Raw genomic sequence first — 25,603 nt, forward strand, 5'->3', positions numbered from 1 at the left:
TTAAATCTCCCTTAAATCATACATCTTTTCGTTTGAAAATATTTTCAAAATCTTCTTTTTAACGAAAAGGCTTCTCCCATTGTTTTTCAGTGCATAGCAAACAAAATTGGCCAAAATCAACCTGGAGGGGAAGAAAGGGGAGGATCATAAATTTTCCCAATTTTTTTTTCATAAAAAGCTTACCCCTATCATTTCTGAGACTGATGCAAAATAAAATTTGGAAAAATCTCCATCAAAATGGAGAAAATCCAATTTATGTTGGGTGTCCTGATCTGAAACAATGCCATTTATAGCCATTTTTAATAGTCCATTAAAATTTCATTGAAATGTTGTCATGTTCCAAAATCACTGGATTTATTTAGTTCTATACCAACTATAAATGTGCCAAAACTCAAGTCACTGTGACTTGTACTTTTAGATTTAACTAGATCTGAAAACACTGTGGATTTGACTGTTTGTAACATAACAAAATAGGCTTTACTTAAATATTTTTAAAATTGCCAAAAAAAAACCGTTTTCTTTCCAAGAACAACAGGCAACTGCTATACTATGGTCACTATTAATCTATGTAATTTGAAGATAATTATTACCTCAGTTTCAAAGATTTGACATCACAAATATGGTTAATTGTTCATTTAGGCTAATTAGGCAAGATTTTGACCATTTCGCTGACCATTCAAATTGTCATATTTGTGAACTTGATTGGAAGAGTGAGTAGGGAGCTGAGGAACAGCTTTCAATATCTGAAAAGAAGGTTTGTGGGAGCTTTTGCCTGTAAGCAAATGGCTCTTGCACATAATCAGAGATACAAATATTAATATTATGGCTCAACCAAACCACTATTTCTCTAGATCCTCAAACATTCAGGTAAATGAATTCTAGCTTATGTTCATGCACTGACAGAGAACATGAACTGAGATTAGGCCATCATGAGACAGATTAGTTTTATTCTACTAGCACATCATATGTACATGACATTCCAAATTGTAAGGAACTTAGTGTGACAGACTGCTCATGCATCGTCTGCCACTAATGCTTGTACTGACCATTAGTGGATGCTGGCAATGTCAACTTCACTACACTTTTTTCATCCAGTACGAGAAGAACTGTGTGATCAGAGCAACAGTTTACATGTTCTAACAGGCTGCCTCTGAGTATTAATAACTGAATGTCTTTAAGCCAGAACTATAGCTAAACTCAAGTTGTTTTTCAAATGTCCATCAACCTGAAGGCACATGCCTTAGCTTGATGTGTGCTGTCCATTGATCCATTCATTCTGAGTGCACAACTAGGTGGCAGCACCAGTGGAATTGCCTTCTTATCTCTAAACTACAATTATATTTCTCTTTATCAGGTGGGCAGCGGCAAAGGATTGCTATTGCACGAGCTATACTAAAGGTAAGCACAGTGTTGCATTCTTCAAATTTCAAAATTTTGGTAATTATTTCTATAAAACTCATCAGTATTTTGCTTTGATTTCAACAAGTATAACTATCTCTTCTATCTTGTATGATTATGAAGAGATTAAAGGTTTCACCTTCATATAGTAGTTCAAGGGAAAAAACACAATAGTAATTTCTCATTAACTTGATCCTGAAATATTTATCTGTTATACATCAGTATAGCCATTGTTTACTGTGGTGAACTGTGCTACTCTGTTGTAGATTTTTTAGAGTATGTTTGTCAGGGCCATATAGTGGCAGTAGTAATAACATGAGCTGCTGACATCATATAATCTAATAGACATATCACAATGTTCATGTATTGTGGATGTGAACTTTATTTACAATTGTACATGTATTTACAATATCTTAAAAAAAAAAAGAAACCATTAACATTGAATTTAAGTAAATTCACTTGGGATTACACCGCACTGTTAACTTAATTGTAGTGTTACAACATATTCACCTTAACAACTAGAATTGGCTGATATGAGCTAACAACTAGAATTTGCGCATACGAGTTCTGCCCAAAAAGAAACCACATTTTTAAAACAGCAAACCAACTTGTCAGCATGCACTTGTACATGTAACTACCACATCTTGCCATATCACATAATGAAAAAATATGGTTATCTGGGTGATGCCTATGTTATAGTAGTTTATAAATGTTGAACTTCAGAAATTATCATGGCTGATTCTTACTTTTAGGATCCACAGATTTTGATTCTTGATGAAGCTACAAGGTAAGTTGCATTTTAACTTCTGGAAATTGTTACTTTTGTATTCTGTATAGTTTGTCTCGATTACTTGGAGATCATAATCTTAACTTTTCTCAGTGTGGACAAAAACTTTATGGCTGATAGTTTCTGTAGAATCTGTAGTTGTGTAGAATTAAAGTTACTTTTGATATAACATGTAATTAAACATATTTTTCTAAAAGCCATTTTTATCATATTTTGTAGCAACTTAACCCTTTTAGCATTTAAACTGGCTATATCTGGCCCTAATATTCTACTTGTTTTCAATTTAAATCAGCCACATTTGGCCTTTCACAAGTACCCTATTATGTCATTCTAAAAATAAACAATCACATCATTAAAATCTTTAAGTTACAATATAAGCCATCATTAATTCAAAACAATGAGTAAATAAGCATTGCATGTGACAGTAATCTGAATGCTAAACATGGGAATGTAAGATTGTATAAATCATGACAGAGCTAGCATAGTGTGGCATTGATTTTCTTTCATCTGATGGATTTTCTTTTAAATTGTTCCAACTAATTATGTTTCTTGCATCATCACAAAGAAATGAGCTGTTGTATATCTACACATATGCAACAGCCCATTGTAAGTGTGACAAAACAGATAGATGAGTTTACTGTGTCATGCACATGTTTCAATATTTTTAATCACTATTGCAATAGTAATTATAACTGTTAGACATACTTTGTGAAACAAATACCTTTTTATTGAGGAACGGGTATCAATGCCATAATTGCTTCTTTTGTTAGTACAATGGATGCCTGGTTCTTTGATATTGATAATTTCAGTTACCCTATCCCCTAAGTGCAACATGTCCTTCATCTAAAATGGCTTTTCTAGTCCTTTCTAAAGAAACTCCTGATCCACTATCAAAATGTCACACTTTTGCTACCACTACAACAGCTTTTACTTCTTTCAAACGTGTTTATTCTGTGCATAATCAGTGTTTTTTCTTTCTCTTTTTAAGATCTCGTAGCAAGTAGTTTAATCTAAAAACCATTTTTATATAAAACTCTACTTAATATGGCTGTCTGGTTAAGAAGTTTTTTTTTTTTTACAATTATGTGGGTTTTCACTTTGATCCTACTGCATAACACTTTAGACAAATATCTTCTACCATAACCTTTGGCTTGACCAGTATATTAGGAGTGTAATGTAGTACACAGAAATGAACAGGAGCTCTTTATATACAGATATATTTATGTTTGTATCTGTTACCCATATTCATTGGGGGGAAGGCAGCAAGCTGGCAGAATTGTTAGTTCGCCAGGCAAAATACTTAGCAGCATTCCGTCCATCTTTATGCTCTGAGTTCAAATTCTGCTAAGGTTGACTTTGCCTATAATCTTTTCAGGATGGATTAAAAAAGTACTAGTTGAACACTGGGATCAATGTAACTGATTTACCCCATCCTTCTGAAATTGCTGACCTTGTGCCAAAATTTGAAACCAATATTCATTGGTGAAGGGTGTAAATACTTCTGAATCACCATTGCTTTAAAATTAAGTGCTTTAATAGACTCTTTCTTGTCATTTTCACCGCTAAAGATATAGTGAAGCAGTGATTGGCTCAGTTGAAACTTGTAACCAGTGACACTGTTGTTCACACATTGTGATATAAAAATGGCTTAGAAATAAATACCAGCCTGCTTTTTACCATCTAATTGTTATATTAAACAACAAATGTGTCCTAGTCTGAGAAGAGGAATGAAAAGGCTAGGAGCACACTCCTTCTGCTTTAGACTTGATAAATATTACAATAAAAATATATAGAAAAAGAAAAACCATTATACATATATATATTTCAGATATATATAATGTGATATACACATATGTTGATAAATACATATATATGCATACAAATATGCTTACATACATATATTGTTTCTTTTTCAGTGCTTTGGACTCTGAAAGTGAACATATTGTCCAAGAAGCTCTGGATAGAGTAATGGCAGGCCGTACAGTTATAATTATTGCTCACCGTCTCTCCACTATTCGCAATGTGGATCGTATCATAGTACTAAATGATGGAGTGGTAGCTGAAGAAGGGAACTATGAAGAATTGCTGAAAATACCCAATGGAATTTTCCAGAAACTAGTTGAACAACAAACTACACCTGCTGCATCATCTGCCAATGAATAAACCAAAAAATGGATAAAAAGAAATTAGAAATAGAATGTGATAATGTATATGCCTTTCTCAAAGCTTTTAGTTATATGATTGAAGTGAAAATGATCAATTCAAAACAGCAATTGAAATTATGAATGAAGAACTAACGGCTGCACTTGGATATATTTGATTCATTTCTTTGGAGCTGCTGTTGTTGAAGCTGAAAAATTTAAAGTTTAAAAAAAGTTGGCTGTAATGAATTTGACAAAACATTATTAATCTTACTGAGATCAACTTTGCCTTTCAGGGTCGATAAAATAAAGTGCCAGTCAAAGTCTAAGGTCAGTTTAATTGACTAACTGCCCCATCCCTCAAAACTGAGGTCTGGTGCCAATGCTAGAAACAATTATTATAGGGCAGAGGATTGGTAAAATCATTAAAATGTTGGAAAAAAATGCATTGTTATATTCATTCCAGCATTTTGTGTTCTGAGTTCAAATCCCACAGTGGTCAACTTTGCCTTTCATCCTTTTTAAGTTGATAAAGTATTAGTCAAGCACTAGTATTAACCCCTAAAAAGATGAAAACAAAGTTGACCTCAATGAGATTTGAACCTAGAACATAAAGAATCAGAACAAATATCACAAGACATTTTATTCAGTGCTTTGACAATTCTGCCAATCTGTCCAATGATTTCTTGCCGGAACATTTTCTATCAATCCCAGAGGGACAGAAAGTAAACTGGGAACCTGCAGGGATTTGAACTTGGACCACAAAGAGTATAATTAAATACTGCAATTTGCCATTGTAGTACTCTATATGATAATGAGGAATTATTGATTCAAATATGATCTCCGGACTATTGCTAGATGTTCTCAAAGAAAATGTGTGGCATTCAACTAGATAACATACCATGTCACTAGTCTCATCACCTCTTCTATCATTGTAACAATATAAATAGTCAAGTCCTTCGCAGACTGAGTTTACAACTTCTTTCTTTCACTTACAATATAACTTCATTTATGTCACAAATCCCTTTTCTCCTTCCTTTGAAAATTTAAAGATTTGTGCTTATACAGCAATAGCATCAAGAATCTCTAGAGCATTATTTCATAATAATTTCCATTTTGAGAAATTATCATGACCAAAAAAATTTGATATTCTAAAATTTTCTTTTATTCATAGAAATTTCTCTTAATATTGTCTTATTTGTTGAGGGATATTAATACCAATGGATGTCATGCTACCACAGAGAGAAATGGTGGTGGGGTTTTTTTGTATACATATATATAAAAATATTATATAACTTACTAAAAAATGTCCTTTACTTGAATAAAACATATATTTTCTGATTCAAAAATAAAAATATTTGCAGATGTTTTCTTTCTAAATATAATTTATTTTTAAAAAGATGTAAGTTGTTTATTCTTGATTTATACACTGTACAACTAAGCAATTTTTTTCCATGCATAATGATTGAACACTACGACATAACATTGTGATTAATGCACTTGCTTTACAACTACATGCTTCTGGGTTCAATCTTTTTGCATGAGACCATGGGCAAGTGTCTTCAACCATAGTCTTGAGTCAACCTTGTGAGTAAAACTTGGATAAAACTGCAAAAGCCTGTCATACATACACACACACACATGTACGTGTGTTAGCATAGAATTAACAAATTTTATGCATCAAAGAAAAGCAGCTTGCAGTATTAAATTCTGAGTTGTCTTTTTTTATGCCAAGGATGACATGCGTTTCACTTCTAGACATCAATAAAATATGTACCAAAGTTGATATCATAGTCTAAAAAGTGAATGCTCCAGCATATGGTCAAGAATAGAAATTACTAAAAAAATGATCACATCTTTCTCATCCATTTAAATTTAAATTAAATTTTAATCACATGTTCTCATATTTAACAGTAAATTATTAAACTGGTATTGCATTGTATATCTGACCACTTCTGTGGCATTGAGTAATGACTGTAGAAGCCTTTTTGTAAAGTTTGTCCAAAACTATGAATCATCTTATATTCTGAATATTTTCTTTTACTCAGATGTTTTCACTCACATGGAATTGAACTTTCTCTCTCATTCAATGTTTCCACGAGCCTTGGGTGCATGTAAAACCAAAAGCTCAATTCCAGATTGTGTTGTTAAGTAGATGTCTATTTTCCCTTGGATACCTAACATATGACAAGGAACTAACTCAGAATATCTGATTGTTTCTAACAACTGACTGAATTGAGATATGTACAAATTAATTGTTCTTCCCAGTGAAATATCTACAGTATTCTTTTCTACTCTAGGCACAAGGTGCAAAATTTAAGGGTGGGGTGCAGTCGATTAGATCAACCCCAGTACACATTGTGATATAAAAATGGCTTAGAAATAAATACCAGCCTGCTTTTTACCGTCTAATTGTTATATTAAACAACAAATGTGTCCTAGTCTGAGAAGAGGAATGAAAAGGCAAGGAGCACACTCCTTCTGCCTTAGACTTAATTTATCAACCCCCGAAAGAATGAAAGGTAAAGTTGACCTCAGCAGAATTTGAACTCAGAACATAAAGACAGACGAAATACCGCTAAGCATTTCACCCTGCGTGCTAACATTTCTGCCAGCTCACCACCTTGAAATATCTACAGTATTGAGTTGGCTTTTCTAGGCCTATTGCCAGACTTTGGTGCCTGGGGGTACTTCAGAATATTCTGGGTGGGCAATAATTTGTATTGTGGGAAGATTTTCATAAATTGTAGTTTGTAAAGCTCAGGGTGCACCATTGGATAAGTGAGAGGGCAGTGCCATCCAGTGCACCCCTTTAGTGACAGGCATGTTAGTCAGACTTCAAGAAATATATTGAATAAGGAGAGTGCAATTGAGTGCCCCTCCTCCCCACTTAGTGACAAGTATGGGCTTTTCTCTCTAACTCATTCTTAAATCCAGATGTTTGGGTTCATTCATCTTTATATGTGTGTGTGTGTATGGTAGATGGGTACCTAGCTAGGATCCATAGTTCTCTTATGACCAAATGGGTTATGGGAATCTGCATAATGCAGTTGAACCTTATCTTCTTCAACAAAGAAATGTTCCACCAAACACTTGTACACATAGTGGCAACACACAGTGGAACCAACACAGACCTGGGAGCCAATACTTCTTTCAAAGGTATAGATTTATTTTTATTGATATTGATAAAATAAACACCAGATATGTATTTCGGGTTGATTTCATTGATTATCCCTCTCCTCTACCAATTTATGTCTGTCATTAATGTGATGTTGTTTAGTCCCAAATCGAACCATAGTCAAAGGCTTTCCAGTAATGAGCATCTCTCAGGTATAGTATATTCCAGACAACACTATCCAATGTGTCATTTTTCTTAAGACAGTTGAGTAGAATTTGAATGAGGTTTGGCTCCTATTTATAGTTGTTCAAGTGGCTACATATAGGCTTCTTTGTTGGTTCAGCATGATATAAAGGTGAATATAGTGTATGTTATAAAACTAAAGGCTAAATTCTGTCAAGTTTGTGAGTTGATTTTGATTCCTTATTGAAACCAGCTTATTTCACTACACTCTTAATGTCATGTACATTTAAAACATTATATATTCCCAAATCAATATTATGAAAGGAAATGCTCAGGAAAGCAATAAGTTCTTAGGGAATTGTGTCAACTATCTGATTCACTTAAAATATCTTAAGAAAATGAATAATGATGTTTCTTGGGGCATCCACTGTACAGCAAGACACCTATCCCTGATAATCATTCCTTACAGGTTTATGTACATATATACCTTTAATCTCTCAACTGGCACAAGGCAACACTTTACTCAGTACTACTCCCCACTCCCAGTTGAGGGGGGTTTTGACTTGCAAGGTACTCTGTGACCCTGCCAGTGCTGGTGCCATGTAAAAAGCACTTAGAACACACTGTAAAGTGGTTGATATTAGGAAGGGCATCCAGTTGTAGAACCATGCCAAAACAGACAATGGGACCTGGAGCAGCTCCTGTCAAACTGTCCAACCCATGCCAGCATGGAAAAGGGACGTTAAATGATGATTTTAACTCATTGTAAGATGTTCATATTGTCACCAATGCTGACTTGAGAGCTTAGGAAAAAAAAGACAGTGAAGAAAATTCTGTACACATTATAAAGTTTGATTAATAATTTGTTGATTTACAGAGCAAAATTTCAATCCACTTGTAGGAAAAGTTACCTGTAACACACCAGCATCCTCTTATTCAGAGAAGAGATTCAACTTTCATCTACTTATTGCTATAAAAACCAGAGATAAACACTGGTCTTACAGTTTTTTTGAATTTTGAATACTGTTAGATAACTGAAATATTGTATCTAACTAAAAGACAATTAGTCACAACAGAAAAGCCACATACAATAATCATATATTTATTACAGTTATAGAAAAATAAGGTTTATATCTTACCATGATTTGTACATAAGTGCCATGTACATACACACATTCACTCATACAAATAACACCAGAGTCATAATAAATACAACATGATTATGTCAGAAGACAGCACATGAGAATGAAACATATTCACCTTCATAATCGCAAATAAGTGACCATTAAACTACTAATCATTCCTTACAGGTTTATGTACATATTTTTGTTTCATCAAATGAAGAAGGAAGACTGCCCATGGCTCTGGACCTTCCAGATGAGATCAATGTAGTTTATCTTCAGTTCCAACCTCCACAAGTTAGAGTCTGGCAGGAAAACCACTTGAGTGAAGAAGGAATTCCAAAGAGTTGCAACTCTGGGGAGGATTAATTAGGTTTCGTGTAGTCGCACATGAATTTTAAAGCTCAGTAGATAAGAACCAATACCATTTCTCATCACCAACGAATTTTCTCCCAATATGGAGCAAAGTGTGATTCCAATGGAACAGCATTGTACTTTACTTAGTAATGTAGTTTATTGGAAAGTAGCAGATGTCAATTTCAGTTTTGTTTATCTTATAAAATTTATTTTTCCCTGTTTATTGTTGTTTAGTTCAAGGTTTTTCCTGAAAGAGCAGACCTATGATCATCTCATTTTTCATCCCATTATCCATCCTTTTTGAAGATGATAGTGTGTAATTTGAAGAAGATTTAACTGCTATATCTAACATGTAAAACAATCACACGGAAATGTGTGTATATGTGTATGACCACCCTATCTCATGCTACTTTTGTCTGTTGTTGATTGACAACTTCACTTTATTAATGAAGATAACTTCCTTGATTCTTAAATTGCCAATGTTATGCTATGTTGCCAGTATGGTATAAAACATTTGTTTACACATGTTCCTTGATGCCACTCGATAGTTTTCAAATGCAGAAGACAAAACATTTACTGCATTTACTATCTAATATTGTATACAGGCCCTTGAGAACATGTCAATGTTATTGATAAGGCAGTTGGCTAATGTGTACACTTTGTTGCTGTCTGTTCCTTGATTTCCTCAAGGAGGGACCAGAGTGCACCATCTGTATGTATGCAGTTGCTCTCCACAGATATCACAATAGATGATACCATTCTTCACTCCCTATTGAAAAGGTGTCATCCTTATGCAACTTAGACACATTGTGCCAGATCAGAAATGATTATATTCGGTTGTCATGTATGATTATAGGCATATAACTTAGTCACCAAAATGCAATCCGTATGCATATTAAGGAAATAGTCTTGCAACCTTAATCCTTACTACATCTGAATAGCTATGGCTCTTTACAAAACAGGTGTGTGACTTACATCTGAAAACTGATCACATATCTGGGATGGAGCTACTACACAACAAAAACATGCTACAACAACTAGTCTACACTCATACGGCTTCCTTTCTCTGCTGCAACTTTCTTTGTAATCCCAACTTTGTTTCACCTTCCAAACCCCATACATTCTCTACCTTTCACACCTAGAATTGTAGCCAATTAGGACTCCTTACACATGTTTTCCCTGTCATCAGACAACTCAAGTTCAATCTGAAGCACATTAACCTCATTATGTTAGGAAGATCTGCTAATGTCAAGGCTTACCACTTCATCTAAATGTAAAAAAAAATAAAAGGAAAAAAGCTCTTTTCTATAGAAATATTTGAGAAAAAATTTGTTTTTAGTTAACCTGAAACTGACTATGTAAGTCATGTTCAAATTTTAAATAAAGTGAACTATGTGATTATAATGAAAATGTGAGAATGAAAATGTGAGAGTAGAAGAACTGGGTTCTCATATTTTTATCACCCTACTGTAAAAATATTTCTTTTAATATCTGCGTATTTTGCTGTCAGAATATATTTTTCAGAATAAAAGACACTGACTAAATTCTTAGATGATACTGATTACGGTTGCGGTCTAGCAATGTTAGTAGTTGCTTCCTGTTGTTGCTGTGTCTTTTTATTCCTTTTTTTTAATGCTTTTACAAGTCATTTCACGTTATTTTTGTTGTTGCTGATTATTGCTGCTGCAGCTGTTATTGATGTTATTGTTGCTTCTTGTTGTGTAGTTATATCTTGACTGTTAATATTGCTACTTTTCTTTTTCCCCCAGGGTATTTAAAAATAAATAATGACAATTTACCAACCACCTCTGAAGCATTACTGGAACCAGGTATAAGGCACATGTGTGCAGACAAAATTGTGAAAAAAAAAACTGTTTAAAAAAGAAAATATTTCATAAATATTACCAAATAATACTTTTAGGCTATTTGGTTTGGCCTGCCAACATATTTTTAGCCTAACCAATAATAGATGGGTACAGTTACTTGTACTTAATATTTGTAGGGCCCTGTGCCTAGAGTAGAAAAGAATATTTGTAGCATTGACTGACACATGTTGCCACTAACCCAAGTATAACTTTGGGAACATTTCAATGTTGAAATGAAATGAGAGTGTTTATATGACATCAAAGCTTCTTAAGATTTCTTAGCAAGAACATCCACCATATGGCTTGTAGCAAAGCTGCATGCTGAGTGGCAAGGATACAAATACAGTTAATCAAAATCTGGAATGTCCTCAAAAGAATAGCCCTCATACCCTTTGTAGGCATAGTATGCTATCATGACATGGTAGGAACCAGGGATGAACATAAGGGCACCAAGGATAAGTAGTGGCCAGGTACGGTCAGAGTACTGCAAAAGAAAAAGACAATTAAGTAAGAAAAAGTACAATTTGACATGGAGCATAGTAATACAAAGAACTAACAATGACATTCACAGGACAGACAGTGAAACACAGAGCAGAATAAACAAAAAATATCTGCAAATAGAACTCAACAAACAAAAAAAGTATAAACAGAAAAATCAATAGATAAGTAGAAAACAGAAAAAGAATTAGTGCACAGCAGAAAAATTGGTATAGAGTTTGTAAAACATCAATAAACACATCAATAAACAAAAAAAGATATGATAAAAAAGAAACAATCAATGAACTAATCTGACAAATAAACAGATATTCATCTTTAAAAGGTTAAGATATACTAAAATCACTATAGATACTATAGTTGATTTCTAAATCTCTTTAACAGTGGAAACAAGAGAGTTGAAAATATGAAAATTAACTTTGCATTTCAATGAATGCTTAATTTCAAAATATGTTTGTTTTTATTTGTTGTAATGAGGAAGTGTGTGTGTGTCAATACAAACTAGTACATACACGCTAGTGGAGTGGCAAGAACAGTAAGCTGGCTAATAAATGAAATACACTGGATTCAAATCCTGCTAGAATTGAGTTGGCCTGTCATCCCTTATGTGTGTGTTAGGTGGCGTGTTTGAAGAAATGCAATAAGGTACTAGCCATGTAGTACATTCAATTGAATATACTATGTTGTAAGAAATTTGTGACTATCTACCATTGAAATCAACCTTTCAATATACCTAAATTTCTAATGCTTATTGTCCCTATTTAGACAGTATGTCTCATACACCTATAAATACCATAAACTTTTTCATTTGCCTAGACAACATTATTTCCAACATTGTAAGCTACACCAGAGAAAAACATGCACTCATACAAATCTATACTGTATCCCATGCTGAAATACCACCAACTATCCCTGAAGGGATCTTGTCTTTCAAAAGCTGTTGCTAACATACAGAACTACCCTCACACCACACAATGGTATCCTGAGAAACTAAATGGCCCTAGCAACCATTGGATTCATGGGAAAATTTATTCAGCACCTGCACTCCGTCTCCCAGTTCCACTAGAGATGCTAAGACCAAGGAAATGACTTTCAAAAAATAATAGAGAGAATTCTTGACAGAGATTCTTATGCACCTGGAGTTTATAACTGTCAACCCAGCCTCCTTGATAAGCTACATATATTGTAACTGTCTGCAGTATCAACCAAAAACCTATCATTTTGTTGCCATCAAAAAAATGAAAAATGTCCCATTAATTAACTTCAAAACATTGGTCATGAATACACTGGAAAAAAATTACCTTAGCTCTATCAGGCCCATTTGAAAATGCAGGTTAGACAATTCCACACTGACTATAGTGAGATTATTTCTCTCTTGCTAACCACCAGAGATGCCTGCCATTGCTAACACCCAACAACAAATACAGCCATACACAACTTACCAAACTAAAAAGATAAGACTGTTATTGCTAGAATGTCTTTGGGCATAAGTTTTGCTTGAGTCCAGCTGATCTAGGATTAAACAACAACAAATTTCACATGCTAAGATCTTAGAAGAGGCATAAAATAACAGTGGGGCTTCTTTTTTTATTCATCTTCATTCATGCACTCTTCCCAAATCATATAATTGCTGGGCCATGGAGTACATTACTATAGGAGATAGACTACCAGATGACAATATTTTCCATTTCTGAATTTAAATGTTCATATTTTCAGCTCTTATTTTAGCAAATTTTTAAGGTTTCAAACTTAACAGGATGCATAGTATTCTTTTCCAAGTGTTTATAGATATACACATACATTTTACTTCTTACTTTAGACTAATGGTTTCCAAAGTGGGCAGAACTGCCCCCTTGGGGGTGGGGGGTGGAAAGATCCAGCGGGGTGTTGAAGAAAAGTGGGATGGTAATGGGGTGGCCAAAATGGGGTGATAGATGTAAAAAAAAATATTAATAGATTAATTAGGTTTAAGTTTTATTTGTGAAATACAGTTGTTTTGAATTTGCTGCAGAAAGTGGTCTATATTTGTGGTGGGTGGTCTGGGTGCCAAGTGGGTGGCAGCCAGAAAAAGTATGGGAACTATTGCTTTAAACAAATGGATATATTGGGGAAGAAATTAAATTGCCTTTGGTCCTATGGATTTCAGGATTTCATTACATTATAAGGGTTTGCTGATGCCTATTCAAGATTGACAGGAGTATTCAAAACTATAAACTAATGAAGCATTCATTAATTATCCAGTCCTCTTCACAACAACTGGCTGTGACTATTCTTTGTACCTATTTCCTTTGAAGTTATGAGGATGTGATACAGACTGTTGACTCATCACTGTTCAGTCTCATAACATATCAACTTGGTAACTTATTAATTTTGTGCCAGTGCCACATAGAGAGCACTTGTGCCAGCATCATGTAAAAAAGCACTCAAACCAGTGCTATGTAAAAGGCACTTGTATAGGCACCACGTAAAAGCACCCATGCCAAAACAGACAAATTGGAGCCTGGGCAGCTCTCTTGCTGACTAGCTCCTGTCAAACCACCCAACCCATGCCAGCATGGAAAACAGACATTAAATGATGATGATGCACTCATACATATATGCAAAAACCTACAAATCTCACCCACCTCCTGACTTGTTATTAATTGACACTTCAGAAACAGAATCAATTTTCTCATCTCCAATCACTGCTATTATCAACATCATCACCATTATTACTGTCAAATCCCTATTAATATCTTTTAAATAACTTAATGATAAGTATCATCACTACCAACAACTATATTAACATCTAATTTCTCTCTCTCTATACTGGCATCAAACCAATGTTGGGTATCATTTTCAGACTAATAGCTAAAGTAAACAGAAGCCAGTGAGACAAAGTATACAAAAATTGTAAGTTTATTTAAAGACAGAGAAATTTTTTTTCTAATAAATGGAGAAAGGAAGTCAAGATAATTAGTTTGATAAAAGTGGTTATTCAGGTTTTACTGCTTTAGAAACTAGTAAAAAAGAAAACAGAGTAACCTAATCATAATGTTTATGGAGAGACAGAACCTACAGTGACCTCACAATGAACTTCCAATATGAGACAAGCAACGAAATAAAGTATTTTCTCTTTATATTCTATCTATTCAATGTTTATATGTTTACATTTACATATAATATAGTTCCGTTTTGTATTTGTTCATCTAAAGTGCGTGTGTGGTAGATGGGTACCTAGCTAAGATACATAGTTCTCCTATGACCAAATGGGTTATGGGAATCTGCATAATGCAGTTGATATGGTTTTTTTATTCTGTAGTGTGTGGCAAAATATCATGCCAGAGCTTCCTGCCATTCTTCAGGGCACAGTTGAGGGAAGACAAAAGAAAGAAAAACAAAGGAAATCCTGGTTTGACAACATCAAGGACTGGACAGGACACAACACAGAGAACCTGCTACACATGTCAGAGAACAGAGATCAGTGGCAATGGCTGACTAGGAAAGTGTCAACAACTGGCTGCATCAGTTACGAGATTTTGATGATGATGATGTAACAAAATAAAGAGAATTAAAATTTTAGATGGAATAAAAGCACAAAAACAATTAGTAGTAGAAGTAATCATGAAATGATGTTAACTGCCCAGGAAGTTCACTAATCATACTTGATAGTTCCTATTAGTCAGGTAATCTAATTACTGCTGGATTTATAACAAAAGCATAGCTGTCAAAATAAAGAAAATGTCAAAGTGGTTTAGGGATCAATTTCTTCTGTTGACAACAAAGTTTTCTCTGATCTAAATGAAAGGTAGATTGTATAAAGTGAAAACTGAATGAAAATACGTTGTGCTATTGCTGAAGGATAAATGTTTAAGAGGAAGACCTGGAAACCAGTAGTACAATCAGATCTCAAGACGTTAGACCTCACACAAAAGATGATTCAATCTATGCCTGCATAAAAAACAGGTTGTTAAAACAATAATGACAGAAATATATTCCTTGAGTATTTCTAACTTTATATGAAATTTATTTTACAGACCAACTTCAAAGAAAATTAAATAGCCTTGTTTTTTTTATTTGGCTGTATTATACTCTCTGTGTTGGTTACATTAATTTTTATTCTCGGAGCAGGTGTTTTAATATCAAACTGTCTGTCCTAAATGCTGACCACTTTATTCTGAATGGTTGCAAAGGTTAAAAGTGATGTGTTATCCTTCTTACTATATAAACGTATTAGACAGAGCTGATAAAAGCAAAGTATTTCTGCATAATTGCTTGAACTGCTAGCAACAGCAGCCAAATCTCTATAAAATCACATCCTATCATCTTAAAAAAGGAAGGACATATCAGATAATGTAACTCCAGCTACATTGTCGGAGTAAAAGCTTGGATGATGAGGTTAAATAATAACAACAAAATGGGTGAGGCTAGGCAGGACAATATCAAATTAAAACTTATTTTTACTGACATGAAAGAAGAGACTGGGACCATGGCCTTCAGAGGTCCTCTGAGACTAGTATGACTAACATGGTTAATGTTCCTTTTGAATAATTTCAAGCTGATTGTGGCAAGAAATGTAAGGGTGGGAAGGGAAGTCCAGAGGGCTTAATGCTCTAGAGAAGGAGGACTTGATGATGTGGTTAGTACAGTGTGACAAAGAAGTAGAGAACATTAAACTGCATAGTTAGGAAATAAAGTAGTATTTGTTTTCATGGTTTACATTAGATATTTTGTTTACTAAATCAGTGTTGGTATTGATTAATCCTACAGAAATCTTGATCAAGCACACCTGTGATCAAAGACACTAGTTATGGCAATCTAGGATTGTTTTTTTTTTCCCAAAGTGTATCAAATTAATCAGTGTGTTCTTCCTTTTTTTTTTAACAGTAGGACGCAGGAGTGGTTGTGTGGTAAGTAGCTTGCTTACCAACCACATGGTTCCGGGTTCAGTCCCACTGCGTGGCACCTTGGGCAAGTGTCTTCTACTATAGCCTCGGGCCGACCAAAGCCTTGTGAGTGGATTTGGTAGACGGAAACTGAAAGAAGCCCGTCGTATATATGTATATGTATATATATGTCTGTGTTTGTTCTCCCAACGTCGCTTGACAACCGATGCTGGTGTGTTTACGTCCCCGTAACTTAGCGGTTCGACAAAAGAGACCGAAAGAATAAGTACTAGGTTTACAAAGAATAAGTCCTGGGGTTGATTTGCTCGACTAAAGGCGGTGCTCCAGCATGGCCGCAGTCAAATGACTGAAACAAGTAAAAGAGTAAAAGAGTAGATTGTTGTTTGAGAGACTTGGCTGCTATTTCTAGCAAGTATCAAGCAGCCATGTAGAGGCTCTTTTATATGTTCATTAGGAAGGGCATCCAGCTGTAGAAACTCTGCCAAATTTAGATTGGAACCTGGTGTTGCCATCCGGTTTCACCAGTCCTCAGTCAAGTCGTCCAACCCATGCTAGCATGGAAAGCGGACGTTAAACGATGATGATGATGATGATGATGATTAGATTAAGTGAGGGAAGTGGCATTATTAGAGACCAGCTTATAAGCAAGCTCCTGTGGAGGGCTCTTCATTGGGCCTTGGGCCCAACAATGACACTTCATGCATTGAGTAGAAGTTAAATTTTATTAAACTTGACCAATATTTTTCAAGCAATGAACAATTTTTGTCAAAACAATGATACAATATGTGAACTTGTAACTTATTGCAAAGCTTCATGATAAACAACATTTTTCATATTCCTATTGGAGGGTCAGTACAATTATTTTTCTGTCTCACCTTCCTTTCTGTTGATTGTTTTCAACCATCACCATCACCAGTACCACCACCATCGCCACCACAACTGCCATAAACACACCATTCAGACAGCTCAGGCCACCACCATCAATACCTTTGACTTTGTTGTCTTCCTCTCCAACACCATCACCAGTCTTTCACATCCCTTGCTATCATGCTTGACCGCCTTAGCTACTACCACCACCACCGTCGCCTCTGCCTCTATCACAATTACTGCTTATACTATTACTATCACCCCATTACCATCTCAACTGTCAATCTACTACCAATCTATGCCTACTATTACTCTTGACCCACCAAGAGGAGTAGAAGTGTAACTGAATAGTGAGAGAGAGTGGGGGTGGGTCCCAAAGTGTGACACACTGACACACAAATTAGTTTTGGCATTATAGATAGAGACATGTTCTGAACTGAGATTTAAAATAAACTTCTTAAATTTTTTTATTTCTATTTTGAAATTTCAAACCTATATTTTCATAAAAACTCAAATCTGAAATTGAAACTCGAAATTAAACTGAAAGTCTGAAATATAATTTTTCTTTTTTTAAAATTTTAATTTCTTTTACAAGGTTACAAAAACATGAGTTTTTGTTCATTTGAAAGAGATGGAGACTTGGATCAAAACTGCCATCTCTTTTAACCCTTTAGCATTCAGATTAGTTTGTCAAATGCTTATTTATTCACATTGTTTTGAATTAATCATGCATTATCTTGTAGCTTTGAGATTTCAATAACGTAATTGTTTATTTTTAGTATGACATTGTAGGGTGGGTGTAAGAGACTGTATTTGGCCAGTTTGGCCAAAAAAAACAGGTAGAATATTAGGGTTAGATGTGGCTGGTTTAAATGCTAAAGCATTAAGAAAATAACCTAAAATACAATAAAACTTAGTTTACCTCACTGCTAATGTGGCCTGTTAACAGCAAAGCACCAATAGTGATTAGAAGGGTACCAACAGCAAATAAGGCAGTAGCCAAAGCTATTGCCTTGTAAGGAATCTTTGGTGGAGGCTTTTCAAACTGAAATAAGAAACCAATAAATGGATGAGGAGAAGAAGATTGAGAAAAAGAGGCAAGAAAATTAGACCAGACATACCAATGGATGGCAAAAAAAAACAAAAAAACACAGACAATTTAATTCTTTAGCATTCAGATTACTCTGTCAAATATAATGCTTATTCATTTACATTGTTTTGAATTAATCATGAATTATCTCATAGCTTCGAGATTTCAATGGTGTGATTGCTTTTAGAATAACATTGTAGAGCAAGTGTGATAGGCCAGGTCCAGCTGGCTTGAACATAAATCAGGTAAAATATTTGGGTCAGATATGACAGGTTTAAATGCTAAAGAGTTAAACAAACACAGAAACTGACAGGAAAAAAAGAGAAAGAAATGAGATTATAGGCAGGCACATTTTATTTTATAGGATGTAGGAAGAGAGGCTGTGCCCAAGACTGTTGAAGTCTCTTTCAGACTTATGAGACTGAACATTTTAAGGCTTAGTTGGAAGAGGAAGGGCAGCACCTTTCTTGGGGCCTCCAAAACAAGTGTAAGGAAATTATCTTCAGATGAGAGACTTGGTCCACATGAGGATGTTCAGCTTCAATAATTGTACGACAAACATGGTCTGTAGCAAGGGCCTTAGTGGATAGAGTATAGAGGTTGAAAAAGGCAAGCTAAGAGTGTGAGTGTGTGTGTGTGTGTGTGTGTGTGTGTGTGTGTGTGTGTGTGTGTGTGTGTGTGTGTGTGTGTGTTGTGTGTGTGTGTGTGTGTGTGTGAGACAGAGAGAGACACAGACAGACAGACAGACAGACAGACAGACAGACAGAGGGATGGTTGCACAGATATTGGTGGAAATACTGAGAAACATCATTCAGAATTTCAAAGCATAAATCATACATAATTAATTAGACATCTCATGGTAATGAGGAAACATAAAAAACAAACTGAGATTACAATGTGGATTCAGAGCCCATAAATTTTAATCCTCCTACAGAAACAACATTAACTATTTGGCTAAGATAAATTAGTTGTTTTGTCTTGTCTACAATCATTTCTCCTTGACCTTACATGTTGAAATACCAAAAACTTATCTTGATATGAGTTTGCTTGATTGATTGGTTGAAGGCTCATATTGGTATTGTAGTGACGTCACATTGGCGCCAAAAGGCCGACGCCATTGCTGAATCCTTAACCACGCATGCGTGGGTTTCAACATCGAAGCGTTCCCGCTATTAGACTGTCTCTTACGAAGCCAGACAGCGACCAAGCAAGACGTCTAAGCAAGCTCTCCCATTTGAGTGTGGTTGAACCAAGTTGTCTCTATAACGACACCAGCTCGAAGAACCGTACATCTACATTTCAGGCCACTCTAAAACTGGACAATTAGAAGCTGTTTTATTTTCCACCGAACAATAAATATTTGTTGTTGTTGATCAGTTTGGAGTTTCTGCGTTCAGTTCTCTTCCAATTTAATGTAGGAAAGTTAGGTGTATATCTAAAGATATATAACCCACTCTCCTAAAGTATCTCAAATTACTGAAACTAGGAAGTACAATATATTTTTAACAATGTTTATCTTTTAGTCTTTTATCTTTTACTTGTTTCAGTCATTTGACTATGGCCATGCTGGGGCACCACCATGAAGAATTTATAGTTGAATGAATCGAACCCAATACTAATTTTTTAAGCCTGCTACTTATTCTATCAATCACTTTTACTGAACTGCTAAGTTACAGGGACATAAACACACCAACAATGGTTGTCAAGTAGTGGTGGGAGACAAATACAGGCACAAATATACATATACATACATATATATATATATATATAAGATTTGGGTGGAGGAAGTTTAGAGAGTTATTACTTCTGTTAGCAACAAAAGGCTTCTCTCTCAGAATGAAAAGTAGACTATATGATGCTTGTGTACAAATGGCTACACTCCATGGTAGTGAGACATGGGCTCTGAATGCTGAAGACATGCATTAACTGGAAAGAAACGAAGGTAGTATGCTCTGTTGGATGTGTAACATCAGTGCAAATGTACTGAGAGAAAAGTTGGGTATAAGAGGAATCAAATGTAGCATGCAAGAGAGAAGACTACGTTGGGTTGGACATGTGATGTGTATGAATGAGGACAGCTGCATAAAGAAGTGCTGATCTCTGAAAGTGGATGGTAATCGTAGAAGAAGGAGACTCAGGAAGACATGGGATGAAGTGGTAAGGACTGATCTCAGGAAGTTGGACCTCACGGAGGAAATGACCATGGACCGAGATGTCTGAAGATATGAAGTTCTTGAGAAGACCTGCCACATCAGCAAAACTGAGTTCTAGAAGCGCTGTGTAGAAAACTTCTCACACACTCTACCACAATGAACCAAACTATGTCTCTACATCCCTTCTCTTCTTCACATTCCTGCTTCATGTACTATGATTACCTCTCACTCCCCAATCTTGTCCTCTTGGTCTGGTGCCACTGTATCATTGCTCTCTGTTTGCCCTGACCTATGAGTTCTACCAACATGCCTTGTCTCATTCTATTATTGTCATCTGCTAGCCCCCAACCTAAGTGTTCCACCCACACGTAACAAGAAAACTTTTCCCACAAACCAAGTTACATCTCTTCTCTTTCTTGCATTTCCTCCTTCATTCACTATGCCTATTTCTCCCTCCTTGCCTAGTTCTCACTCTCCAATCCTGTCCTCACACACCTGCTCCTCTGTATCACTGCTATCCGGTAGCCCCTCCAACTCTATATCTACCCAGGTCTTTCACCACTTACTCGCACTCCCTTTGCAATAACCTGTCACCTGTCACTTATATTATGGCATTTGAACCTCAAGGGTATGCTCTGGTACTTGCCACTATCTGTATCTCTCTCCTCCTTTACTCAACCATCTCATTTATGCTCTGATCCCTGTTCCTTCTGAGTATGCCCAGCATTTTGCCACCATCTTCATCCTGCAATCTCCCACTCTCTCTCTCTCTCTCTCTCTCTCTCTCTTTCTCTCTCTCTGGCCAGTTAACCTTGTACTTCCTCTTCAGCAAGACACCTATATCTGTCTCACTATAACCTTTTCATCATCACCTCCTCCAATGCCTCCCCCCTCTTAAAAGTTTTTATCTTGCAAGTACTTGGTGACTCTGTCAGTGCAGGTGCCACTTAAAAGCACCCAGTCCACACTGTAAAGTGGTTGGCGTTTGGAAGGGCATCCAGCTGTAAAAACCTTCCCAAAACTGACCTCGCCTGTGCTTGTGCCACATAAAAAGCACTAAGTCCACTCTGCTGAGTGGTTGATATTACGAAAGGCATCCAGCTATAAAAATCCTGCCAAAACAGTCACAGAAGTCTGGTGCAGACTTTGGCCTTGGGTAGTTCTTGTGGTACTGTCCCACCCATGCTAGATGGAACACGGACGTTAAATGATAAAGATGATATATGTGTGTGTGTGTGTGTGTGTGTGTGTAGCGGCTAATGCTATGCTTTGAGTTGGTATGTTGTAGCTGTCTACCAAATGTAGCATGTAAATGTAACGCTTGAAGGTTCTTGCGTCGGAGTACCTGTAAACATCGAAGAATCAACACCAAGAAGGAAGAAATATTATTTGCATATGTTTATTCATTTGCCCGACAGGTAGTTAAAGAGACAGTAGCAATTCTAGTGATAATGACAACAAGGATAGCTCGCTGGTTAGTAGTTGATAGTGTAGAAAAAGGTTGTCTATCAGTAGATAGTGAAAGAGTAAGGAATGCATGGTGCTGACTAGAAAGGAAGAAAAGACAGAAGTGGCATCGTCTTTCTTGCAGCCGAGGAAAGTGCTGCTCCTGGTCATGGCTGATGCAAAAGAGCGTGTTGCTCCTTGGTCTGACTGACACAAAAGAGGAAGAGATAGGAAATTCTCTCTGTTATATAGACTATGGTCAGTAATGTAGGTCAAACCCTAAACAGAGGACTGACCTTTCCTTGATCAACACAGGTACTAGGGGGTCGAGTGTTTCCTCATCAATTATCTGGTGTGGAGAAGATTTCCTGCTCATTTTGACAAGCAGCAAGCGGGTGGATTTGGTTTCAAATCTCAGGCAGGGTCAAGCTAGATCCCTACACTACTCCCCTGCTAGAGAGTTTCTAAAAAAAAAAGAAATGTACAATCTAGGGAAAAGAGTGCATCCATAGAAAAATGCATTTAAAGACAAGGTGAAAATAACGTTCAGCTAGTTCCCTACATATGTATAGAGTGTCAGGTGTGGTGTACAAATATTGAATAATTGACAAGAAAGGTCGCCAGAATTTTGGAAAAAATCTTTTTATTTCTTCCTTATTATTAACGCTTTTGTTTGTTTCTCGAACTTGTCAAATAGACTTTTTTTAATGTACAAACAGCTTGTTCATTTATATAAAACAGTTGCTTTTTTTGGGGGGGTGGGGTGAGGTTCCATGACAATGGAGATAGATAGAAAGAGACATAGGTAGATAGGCTGATAGATAGATAGAGAGAGAGAGAGAGAAGGCGGATCCCCTTCCTATTCACCATTCATTTATTTATTTTTCCCTTCTCTCTCTCTCTCCTTGTCTATCTCTCTATCTATCATCCTATGTACCTACCTATCTTTCTATATATCTATCTCTATTGTCATGGAACCCTACCCAAAAAAACAACAATGTTCGCTTTTTCTAAACAAAGCCCCAAAAAAACTTGTTTTATATAAATGAACAAGCTGTTTGTGCATTCACAAAATTCTATTTGACAAGTTAGAATGAAAGCGCTAATAATAATGAAGAAATAAAAAGATCTTTTTCCAAAATTCTGGCAACCTTTTTGCTCACTATACATATAGTGGGCTTCTTTCAGTCAAAGATGCTTACCCAAGGTACCACGCAGTGGGGACTGAACCCAGAACAATGTGGTTGGGAAGCAAGCTTCTTACTACACAGCCACCTTTTTACCATGATATTTATTTTAGTAATATGCTAGATAAGCAAAGGGCTTTAGAGAAAATGAAACCAATGATATGAAATTGAAATATATTGAGCCATAGTATTACAATGTCTCTCAGATGTTAGTGGTGATAATAGTAAAGTAAATATTACAGTACTGACCACCAATGTACAGAAATATTTAAACTTTTTAGCTGACGTTGGGTCAAATATTTTTTAAGATCATATAGCTGAGTGGAAATTTTGAGCATATCCTTATTGCTTTTATTAGTTTGTAAAAGAATGTAAACAATGCCCATATACCAAATGGATAGAAAAAAACTAAGTTCAGGTTTGTGATTTAAGAAAAAAAAGCACTGGTATTCTAAAGTATGTAAAAATGTGCAAGCATTGAACAGCACATGCTGTAATGCACTATCTCAGAAAAACTTCTCAAAGAGAATTTAGATGAGCAAAAGCTGTTGTCATAGCAATAAGATAAAAGGTTGTTGTCATAGCAATAAGACAAAAATTGACAGATCTAAGTTTACAACGTATTAATAAGTAAGTAAAATCTCTAGCTGACAACTGGAGGGGGAGGCTGTCCTCTTAACTAATATACTGCTGTGGGTACCACTAGATGATGGACTCTGGTGATGATATTATTCCATGCTTTCTAATCCGTGGCACTGGCCTTAACATGCTTAAGGTTGAGGCACTGCAACTTCAGGTCTTCCTCAATTTGTTTCACTCATGTCTTCTTTAGTGTGCTGTGCTGGAATCTCCAGTGCATGGGTCACTGCCATCACAAAAGTTGGTGTGGTAGTCTTCCGATACTCATCCTGTAAATGTGGCCAAACCACTGTAGCCTGCACTGCCGGATTTGGTCTTTAATGGTCAACTGTTGCTGGCATTGTTCTTGGATGTTGTTGTTTGAGATTTGGTCATGTAGAGAGCTTAGCAAATGATTTTGTTTGTACATGATTGAAAGTGTTTTTTTCTTCTTTTTTTAGTTCTCCACTTTGAAACAGAATTGCTTCTTTAAAAATATTTAATCAATGAACTCTATGCCAAGATTTACTAACTCTCCTAACCCATTTTGAGAACATGAATGGCCAAGTTAATAGGATAACAGATAACCAGTTAAAAGGTAAGTGGTTTGTTTACTGTCACCAGCATGTTGTTGTGACTAAAAGGTATAACTCAGAAGTAACCCAGTTTGTCTAGTTATAAATACGTACTGCATTACACGAACAGTTTAAAACTGTAAGCAGCAGCATCACTACATAACATGAGTGATTCATTAGCTTTCGATGTTGAATTCAACTCCACTTCTAGGTTTAGCTAGGACGATTGGTTCTATCAAATTGATTTGCTCCAGAAACCTTATAACAAATATAGTGTTACATGGTGCCTATATGGCTCAATGATTATGATACCAATCAGTTTGCTTTAACATTCTCTTCTATTTATCAGGACAGTGTTCTCATACCTACCTGTCTAGGTAATTCTAGACTGAGGACAGATTAGAATAACTAGGTGTATTGATGACTAGCTTGGAATGAAAATAACAAATGAGATATAAAAAAAAATTAACATTACAACACTGATGACTGAAGGGTTATGTGACAGATTTGAACTCTACTAGACCCACACTGTAAGTTTAAACTCTGACACAGTTGGATAGTTACAAATGTCTCTTCCCAATCATGGTTCGGTATACAAACTGATTGTATGGCACTCTATTTAATTACAGTCTTGGTTTGACCAATGACTTGTGAGTAGAATTGCCAAACTGCAACTGAGTATATGTATCTTTCACCAGTATGTATTGGTCATCATCATCATCGTTGTTTAACATCCGCTTTCCATGCTAGCATGGGTTGGACGATTTGACTGAGGACTGGTGAAACCAGATAGCTACACCAGGCTCCAATCTGATTTGGCAGAGTTTCTACAGCTGGATGCCCTTCCTAACGCCAACCACTTAGAGAGTGTAGTGGGTGCTTTTACGTGTCACCCGCACGAATGCCAGTCAGGCGGTACTGGCAACGGCCACGCTCAAAATGGTGTATTTTATGTGCCACCTGCACAAGAGCCAGTCCAGGGGCACTGTCAACGATCTCGCTCGAAAATCCTATGAAGGCCAGTCAGGCGGTACTGGCAACGGTCATGCTCAGGATGGTACATCTTATGTGCCACCCGCACAAGAGCCAGTCTAGGGGCACTAGCAACGATCTCGCTCGAAAGTCCTTACACATGCGGCGGGCACAAGTGCCAGATAGGCAACGCTGGGCACAGGTGCCATCACGATTTCGATTTTGCTTGCCCCAATAAGTCTTTGCAAGCTGAGTTTCGTGTCCCAATGAAGGAGACGACGTTGGCATGGGTGCCAGTTGTTGAATTTAACCCGATTTCGATTTCACTTGCCTCAACAGGTCTT

General features: G+C 36.1%; 2 protein-coding genes across 7 annotated transcripts in view; one reads left to right on the forward strand and one right to left on the reverse strand.

Annotated features, from left to right (window-relative positions):
- The window catches only part of LOC106876129 (ATP-binding cassette sub-family B member 10, mitochondrial), a 30,603-nt gene extending 24,922 nt beyond the window's left edge, over positions 1-5,681 (forward strand). Inside the window, exons 11-13 of the mRNA XM_014924544.3 lie at positions 1,355-1,398; positions 2,151-2,185; positions 4,102-5,681. Of these exons, the coding sequence (XP_014780030.1) occupies positions 1,355-1,398; positions 2,151-2,185; positions 4,102-4,348 (326 nt within the window). The 3' untranslated portion in view covers positions 4,349-5,681. The remainder of the gene's footprint in view (positions 1-1,354; positions 1,399-2,150; positions 2,186-4,101) is intronic.
- A 3,032-nt stretch (positions 5,682-8,713) lies between these two features.
- The window catches only part of LOC106876127 (transmembrane protein 230), a 39,531-nt gene continuing 22,641 nt past the window's right edge, over positions 8,714-25,603 (reverse strand). For all 6 annotated transcript variants that reach the window (XM_014924542.3, XM_014924539.3, XM_014924538.3 and 3 more), the window contains 2 exons: positions 18,141-18,263; positions 8,714-11,454 (listed from right to left, as the gene is read on the reverse strand). In XM_014924542.3, the coding sequence (XP_014780028.1) occupies positions 11,317-11,454; positions 18,141-18,263 (261 nt within the window). In that variant the 3' untranslated portion in view covers positions 8,714-11,316. The remainder of the gene's footprint in view (positions 11,455-18,140; positions 18,264-25,603) is intronic.

The sequence above is a fragment of the Octopus bimaculoides genome, chromosome 14 (assembly GCF_046866305.1).
Source record: "Octopus bimaculoides isolate indiv1 chromosome 14, ASM4686630v1, whole genome shotgun sequence".
Taxonomy (NCBI): Eukaryota; Metazoa; Mollusca; class Cephalopoda; order Octopoda; family Octopodidae; genus Octopus; species Octopus bimaculoides.